General features: G+C 35.2%; 1 protein-coding gene across 1 annotated transcript; it reads left to right on the top strand.

Annotated features, from left to right (window-relative positions):
• The first annotated feature begins 4,414 nt into the window (after window positions 1–4,414).
• On the top strand, window positions 4,415–7,823 carry LOC122405873 (protein yellow-like). Its single transcript, XM_043410928.1, has 7 exons — window positions 4,415–4,719; window positions 4,880–5,080; window positions 5,293–5,422; window positions 5,505–5,667; window positions 5,869–6,195; window positions 6,269–6,454; window positions 6,536–7,823. Exons 1-7 carry the CDS (start codon window positions 4,632–4,634, stop codon window positions 6,677–6,679), a joined length of 1,239 nt encoding a protein of 412 aa, XP_043266863.1. The 5' UTR covers window positions 4,415–4,631; the 3' UTR covers window positions 6,680–7,823.
• The last annotated feature ends 980 nt before the right edge of the window (window positions 7,824–8,803 follow it).

Genomic DNA, 8,803 nt, shown 5'->3' with positions numbered 1-8,803 from the left:
TTTATTTTGGCTTCCTCACAGAAGAAGCTTTCAAAATTGTTCTAAAAGCTTCAGAAAACAATTTGTTACTTTTAATTTTTTTAAAATAAAATTTTAACTTATTTATCGATTTTTAACTTTTTCAAATTTCAAAAACATATATCAGCTCTATGATTTGTTTTCTAAATTTGTATTTGTAATTCAATTTTGAAGAGATTTATTACGCAAAATTATATATAAAAATATCCTTATATTTTTCCATTTTTTTTACATTTTACATTTTAGTTGGGTTTTAGCCAAATATATTCATAATAACTATGAACATTCCCGATAAGCATTTATGACGTTATATGTAAGATAGGATCTCTGAAAGCTGTAAAGCAAAGTTGAAGAAATACCATACTAGGTATTATCCAAATACGATTAACATAATTTCAATTTTTATATTGTTTAATATTTTCTGGTTCAATATAAACGTCCTTAAAATGTCTTACAATTTTTCAAAATAATATTTATAAGACATGTTTTCCTTTGTGTGTGTCTATGTATTTCGTATACTGTAAAATTGAAACACATATAACTTTGTTTCCAAGCTTCTGTTTTCAAGAGATGTTTGGGTTTGTTCTCGAATCTCTGAACTTTTTTCAAACATAATGTTAATACATTACGAATTTCACGTCATTTTATGGGAACCGCAAACTTTTTTAAAATTTAAAAAATAACAAAAAAGTATGTGGTTATTCACAATCTATTTATGGCTCGGATTCGTAGTCAGTTTTTAAATACAAGTTGGTTTTCAAGTCTCGTTTTCATGGACGTATGGAGTATTAGCTTTTACAAACCGAGTCTTAATAACGGACTTATATTTGAAAACTGACTGTAAATACGGGTTTGTGATGATTATGATGAATCTGTAGGGAATCTTCATATTTTATTTTAAACACTTTTGTTTTCAAGATGCATCACGAGAAGGTAAATCAACACACATCTCATAAAAAAAATAATAAAAAAAAGTTATTACCACTTACAACAATACAAATCAATTTTCGTCCTTTTTGATAAATATTACTGCATAAAGGTCATCAATCATTTTTTTTAAATAATTGTTTCCGTTTGTTTGGGGTGCTTGTGTAGTGAGAGGATGACAAATTTAAATCCATAAAAAAAACTGGATGACGAGCCATCAGAAAAAACAGTTTGCAACTTTCAGTTTTCATTGTTTTTCTATTTATGTTTAAATTAAATAAATCCGACAACTTTGCTGGAAAGTATAGAGGAAGTACAGAATTATATATAATGTTTTACAAAATTTCCAAAAATTAAAGCGGTTAGACGATTTTTCGAAAAACTCATATTTTCGTAAAATTTCAAAAATCATAAAATTTAGACCACTCAACCAATATTTCCCAAATTCAATACGAATCTTCCTATTATAATAATTTATTTATAAAAAAAAAGAAATTAATAAATCTTAAAATTTTCGGAAGTCAGAGCATGACACCCTTTTTTTGAAAATTTCAAAACGTCATAGAATTCGTAATTTTTTACAAATTCTGACAAAATTATCAGAGAATGAAGAGCTTGTATAGATTAACATCTGTGCAAAACGGTAGCCCTGTATCTCAAATAATTTTCGAGTTATAAGCGTTTGAATTTTACAGTACCATTACACACACACATGCGCGCGCGCGCGCGCACGTCTGAACATTTTTTCTAAATATGATTTTTTGATGTTTCGGGACATTTTGAGCACATTGACATTGAAAACTGGAGAAAAAAAAATTTCATCTTCACATAGCTTCCTCTATGAGGAAGCAAAATGCAGTTGATACTTTGTTCTCAGATTTGCTCAAAAACCGTTTTCTGTATGAATTATTGATAATTCAATACCCGTTGTCAAAATAAAGTTTTTCTTTTATATCTTTTTTGTTTGTGAAAGATTTTAAGACGTGACGAATTCATACACTTTCAGTTTATCGCAATCTAAACTATACGTGATGATTTCGTTTAGTTTTTGTTCCTGGTAAGATAAAATAAAACGTTATGTGTTTGTATTGAAAGTCTCTTTCAACTAAACCTTCTTTCTTTCTTTGTTGAGTACATAGTAAACGACGTTTATGCATGCTTTCTCTAGGAAATTACAGTATTATGATACTACAATCGATAACCATTAACTTTATTAATATAAAAGATCATGTGAGTGGTGAATCTCTCATCAACGATGTGATTAATTAGTGCCTTATTTAACTCTCTATTATGTGTAATAATTTTAGTATATAATTTTACTGAGAAAGGAAACATCGAACAAATATATGAATATACCTCACCAAAAATAATTGTATACTTCTCGCAATTTGTAGGAATTTTCGATTTGTTTTTCGATTTGTGTATCTGGAAGGACCAAGCAAAATAGACCCCCCCCCCCCTACCCCCCTTCAGTTGGAAAAAGTGGAAATTTTCTTATTTTCATCGATAAGTGCAAAATTTGATCATTAAAATTAACTGATTTTTTAAATATTCTGCACCGTTCTAAGTCCAAAACATGGGCGTTGTTGGTTCAAACATATTTTCTTCATCATTTTATAAAACAAAAATTGAAAGGTTCCAAAAACACATAATTATTCTAAAATTTTCTTTGCTATCCCCTTTATCCAAATTCGTAATGCAGTTTACGAAATGTGATGATGACCGTTAAAAAAAAAAACACTAGTTCCGAAAAATGTATCTAAAAATAACTCCTTTGATCATATAATTATTCAGACGATCGGATTCTGTGTATTTTCATACTTCGATATCCGGGATCGCTTTTTACGAATTCGGACTAAAAGTTTCCAAATATAAAATGCGCAAAGTCATTCGTTGAGGTTTCACGGTCGATTTAATTTTCTAAATGAGAGAGGTAAATTAGTTCCAGCTTGCGTCTATCAGCAATTTATGCAAGTTGAGTGTAAACATGTGAATGCTGAGACTTAGATACAAACAACTCCCTTTCAAAAGCTTAGTGATTATTTATATTGTTCTTACGCTACTGAGAGAACAACATTTCCTATGTCCATCTGTTACTTTAAAATAAACTTTTTGGTGGCAAATATGATTTCTATTCGATATTTTATCTGTGAATAAGAAAATGTGGATAATTATCAAATTTTTGTTAAACATCGATGTTATCCATAAAAATCATGCTTTTTCTGCTTCTTATCCTGAGAAAAGTGATCGGTTCATTTTCAGCCTAGAAGAAAAATTTCATCCAATTCGGAAGTTCCATGAAAACAAAAATTTTGGTTTTTTGTGGATTATTCCACTTTGCTGGCCTTCTTCTGTATCGGTGAAGCATTTCCCTACATAGATGTTTGGAAAACTTTCAAAGTGGCGAATCAATAACTATTCGGTTCTCTACATTTCTTCATTTTCTCACTACCAATTAACCTCCAAGCCTGTGGAAAATGCACCCAGAAACGTGTCAGATTTTGGACCGCAATCCATAAAATCTGTGATTTAAAGTGACATCAATGGAAGAGTCATTTCCAATCGAATAATTATTTTATGGTTTTCATTGCATGCAAATACTATGTAGAATATGAAGGCATTATCGTGCATATTTAACTAGAATTTTGCTCAGTGGATTCCACTTAATATATCTGCATTTCACATTGTTGAATAGATAAATTCTATGGATAATTAACGAGAATCGTAAATATTATTAAATTTTTTCATCTAAGCGTTGAATCAAAGTACAAGTAGCAACTCGACATTAGATAAGATACCGGTGCACTTTCTCTCGACGCTCTGATCGTAGAATATTTCAACAAAAGGTACATCGAATAGGATTTTTCCGTTTCGGCTAATTAAATTATCACAATTACTAACGCACTTGTCTCAAAAAATTCCATACATTTTCGGAGATAATTAAGGAGTTTCGGTACAAAAGTCTAAATATTAAGATATTGATCAAATTTGGTGATAATGTTCTTCAACATCAAGTGCGAAAACACAAATTTTTTCAAAATTTTCTTCTACTTAGTTATCGAGTAATTACGCATTAAAGCAGATTTCTTATGCCCGGAATGTATGCCTATATATATGGAAACGCTATGCTTATACACGTAAACTTTAGTGATCAATTACTCGATAACTGTGTAGAAGAAAAATCTTAAAAAATTTGTATCGTCAAATTTGGCACTAAAGAATATGTTCACCAAATTTTATAAAATTCTGAACTTTTTGAAATTTTTTATGCTTTTAGCATGGTTTAGCATGGCAACATTGTATCGCCTATACCGAAACTCCTTAATCTCTCAACGAGTTATCGATAGGCCCAGTCCGTAAAACGTGATGAAGAAGAAGTGACAATATCGAGGAAACAAAACAGACACAGTGATAACAGTTGTTAACATCAATAACAACGCTAGTCAGTACATATACTCCTGAGAAATTTATAAAGTGTTCAGTCGCTATAGTTTCCGTTGACGTTCACATAATTCGATTCAACTGTTGTTTCTATTCTCGTCTAATTACCGCTCTACATTCAGGAGTAAATTCAACAACTGACGAGTTCAATTCTGTTATTCAATTGAATAAATCAAAAACGAAATTATTGGTTGTACGTGGAACAAACGAGATAACAACAAAATACCAACCTCTCCTATCTAAATATGGCAAAGTGTATTTTTTTATGTGCGATGTGGCTTGTGCTATCGCTCATCACTGTCTTGCATATTTCCTTCACTCATGGTGCCAACAGTGAGTATTCCTACAAATTCTCATATGATCTCAACGATTTATGTTCGTCATTCCTATGCATTATCATAATGAAAACGGTATTCCATCCGAATTCCGAATAAAATTGTGGGTTCAGATATAAAACCAAACTTTATTCATCTTTACATGATTCTTTATTTAGATACGACAGTGATCATTCAAACTAAAAATTCAAAGATCCTAGAAAAATATACATGGACTTTTCTGGATTGGGCTTATCCAAATGATTGGAGACGAATCCAAGCAATATTGACTGACGACTATGTGCCCTTCAATGGTGTTCCTACTGGCTTAGCGATATGGAGAAACAAAATGTTTGTTACGGTACCAAGATGGAATACAGGTACACTATGTTCCATTAATGCCTGGACCTGTCATAATGCAACTTGAACGGTCGGTAACAATTGATAGGTCCAGGCATTAACTGTTTTAACTGTACGTGTAAAATCGCCTTTAAGAAATAGATAAAATACTTCCGAAGCCAATGTTTCACTAGATACAAAGCTATACAAATGTGTCGGAATCAATACTGATCGAAATTGCATTATTTTCCAGGAGTTCCAGCGACCCTGAATTACATAGACCTAAAGACTGCTGAAAAATCATCCCCACTGTTGATACCTTATCCTAGTTGGCAGACAAATTCACTAGGCAGTTGCGGCAAAAACATCGTTACGGCACATAGGTATGATTTTAGTTGCGAGAAGCCTTTTCACCAATTTCTTGCACATTTTCCAAATCCATTATACTGTTTGTTTGTATTTCAGAATTCAGGTGGACAAGTGTAACCGTTTGTGGGTTCTTGACTTCGGTAACGCGGTTTTGGGAGACTCGCTGTATGGAGTGTGTCCACCTGTACTGCACGTTATTGATCTGAAAACAGATAAATTTATCAGGCATCATGTTCTACCGCAAAATAGTTTACCTCGAGTATGTGCATGATAGTAATAGATAATGAACAAATCTTTTGATAATGAATCCTTTTTTTGTACTAATTCCATATAAAATAGTTGAAATACGTCCATATCAGCTCATAAAATGATGTAATTTTCAATTTTTTTCGCCAAACCATCAATGCAAAAATATTTTACTATCCACTGAAATCTTGATCAAATTTCAATATATTTCTAGTACATGTTCAGAGCAAATATCGCCGTGGACGTCGAGTCCGATACTTGTGACAACGTTTTTGCCTACATGTGCGACGAGCAAGGAATTGGTTTGACAGTTTATGATTGGGCTAAAAATACTTCGTGGCATCGGAATTTCATTTATGCTCATGGTATGGACTACCAACCGATTACAGCAGGCGTTTACGGTATGACTCTTTCAACTGTTGCCAAAGACGGCTTCAAAACTTTACACTTTCATCGGTTCAATGGCAACAAGGAATTTGGTGTTCGCACGAACATCTTGAAAGATCAAAAACTTATGGATGATCAGTTGGGCTCGTCACAGGTAATCTAAAGTGCCTCCTTTGATGGAGTTGACTATTTCTTTAGTCGATAATTTGAATTAATGAATTTTATAGATCCCGATTAGGACATTCCCTGGCCAATCGACGTCCGAAGTCATCGACGATAACGGCGTTATGTTGTACACCATGAACGACCATAATGCTATCGGTTGCTGGAATACCGCACTTCCTCATCTTTCGATGAATTATACTATTGTTGCCAAAGACGATAAAGCGTTGGCTTATCCGGATGACATTGTTGTAAGATTCAAATCGTTAACCTTCCCATATTCGTATTTATAAAATTCTAACTAATATGTTGTGAATATTCCTTTACTCTAGATTGGGAGCGGTTTCGTTTGGATCCTCTCGAATTCCTTACCATTTTATGCGGCTTCCTTGCTAAATGAGACTGACATTAATTTTAGAATTTCGGCAATCGCGTATCCAGAAGTGATCGAGGATACACTTTGTCAACCTACGTAACCAATCAGAATGCAGTCCGAATCAGCAGTACATTATATTTGTTCTAGGTTTGAAGGTTTTATTTCTGAGCTATCAAGCCCTGATGATTTGTAACGTTTACGTAATAGTCCGGGAGGTAGCGTTGCAACTCAGTGTTTTTACGCTAACCGATTGTCATTTTTTTCAATCAATCTCGAAAGGCTAATAAGTGAAGCTGGAGTCAGCTGACGCACCCACGGTAGATGTGGGATGTGACAAGTTGCGGAAGTGGCAAACAAAAAAATAGAGTAATAGTACATCGGCTGAAACTTTGTTGAATCATTGATATCTCAAAAAGTTGAAAATAACTCGCGTTTTTTTGCCCTGCGCCCAGTCGGGAGGTGAAAATGGTCAGCTGCATTGTGGGTAGAGGATTATGGGTCAGATGTTGGAAATTAAGCCTAAACTAAATAAAAACGCTTGAGTGTGCAGAATTGGTTGAGCGGCGGAGGGGTGGGGGGGTCGAACAGCAGCGCGGGGAAGAGGCGCTGAGCACATTCATGTTACTGTATATTTGCCTTCCCGCAGCTGCTGTTCGACCCCCACCACTCGACCAATTCCACGCATTCAACCGTTTTAGCTCAGTTTGCGCCTATTTTTTAGCAGCTGACTTGCAATCCCCCATCTGCAATGCATTTTTTTTAAATTATTGAGATGTCATTTATTCATGTTTCAGCCGGCGTACTATCGCTTTATTTTTCATTTTTTACCACTTCCGTAACCTCTCACACCCACACCCACCGATAGTTGATCAGCGGTCCTCTTTTTAGTCGTGTGAGATCAACTATCAATGTCAATATTAACCGGTTTACTATGAATTTTTCAAATGGATCGTTATCTCCTGGATTATAATGACAATAATACACTGAAGCATTATACAACACGTGAAAGACGCATACGTTTTTAATGGCATATTTGTGTAAATAAATTCTATCATCACGTCCGGTATGGTCACAATTCATGATTGAGTGATGATGAGTGATCTTTCATAGAGGTAACAATAGGATGCTGGGAGCCATTGTTGCAAAAGCCGTAGCTCAAATATTAAGTTATAATTCTATTATTATTATATTTATGTATTCAATTCGTTCTACAAAGAAAAATACACGATATGATAAATTTGATAGCTCGAGTAACTATTCGAAAAAAGCTAAAAGCTTGTCAAAAGTTGTCTTCGACCTTACGCGGGGGTGTTTTTTATTTAACTAGCAACAACGCGGGCGCTACGCGCCCGCTTTAATTATTACTGTTGATATCTGAAAGAAAATTATTTATTTTATTAAAAATACTATCAATATATCCAGTGAAGTAGCTGAAAAAATTTAACGGAAGAGTAATTAATTATTAATATTATTTCTAATTATAATTCGGAATTATAATAAATATTTATATGTTCTCATCGTCATTGTCATTCTAGTTGTCCTCGTCGTCATCGTTATCCCCGTCACTCTCGTCCACGTCCATGTGTCCTCGTTGTCATCGTTGTCCTCGTCTGCGTCATCATTTCCGTCACTCTCGTCCACGTCCACGTGTCCTCGTCGTCGTCCTCGTCGTCCTCGTCGTCCTCGTCGTCTTCGTCATCGTCGTCGTCTTCGTCGTCTTCGTCATCTTCGTCGTCCTAGTCGTCCTCGTCGTCTTCGTCGTCTTCGTCATCCTTGTCCTCGTCGTTGTCTTCGTCGTCGTCGTCTTCGTCATCTTCGTCGTCCTCGTCGTTGTCTTCGTCGTCATCGTCATCGTCGTCTTCGTCGTCTTCGTCGTCCTCGTCGTCCTCATCGTCATCTTCGTCATCCTCGTCCTCGTCGTCGTCTTCGTCATCATCATCGTCGTCGTCCTCGTCGTCCTCGTCGTCTTCGTCGTCTTCATCGTCTTCATCATCCTCGTCCTCGTCGTCGTCTTCGTCATCCTCGTCCTCGTCGTCGTCTTCGTCGTCATCGTCATCGTCATCGTTCTCGTCGTCTTCGTCATCCTCGTCCTCGTCATCGTCTTTGTCGTTATCGTCATCGTCGTCGTCTTCGTCTTCGTCGTCCTCGTCGTCCTCATCGTCATCTTCGTCATCCTCGTCCTCGTCGTCGTCTTCGTCATCATCATCGTCGTCGTCCTCGTCGT

The sequence above is a fragment of the Venturia canescens genome, chromosome 2 (genome assembly GCF_019457755.1).
Source record: "Venturia canescens isolate UGA chromosome 2, ASM1945775v1, whole genome shotgun sequence".
Classification (NCBI taxonomy): domain Eukaryota; kingdom Metazoa; phylum Arthropoda; class Insecta; order Hymenoptera; family Ichneumonidae; genus Venturia; species Venturia canescens.
The sequence above is the reverse complement of the archived record's forward strand: the minus strand, read 5'-3'. Positions and strand labels throughout refer to the sequence as shown.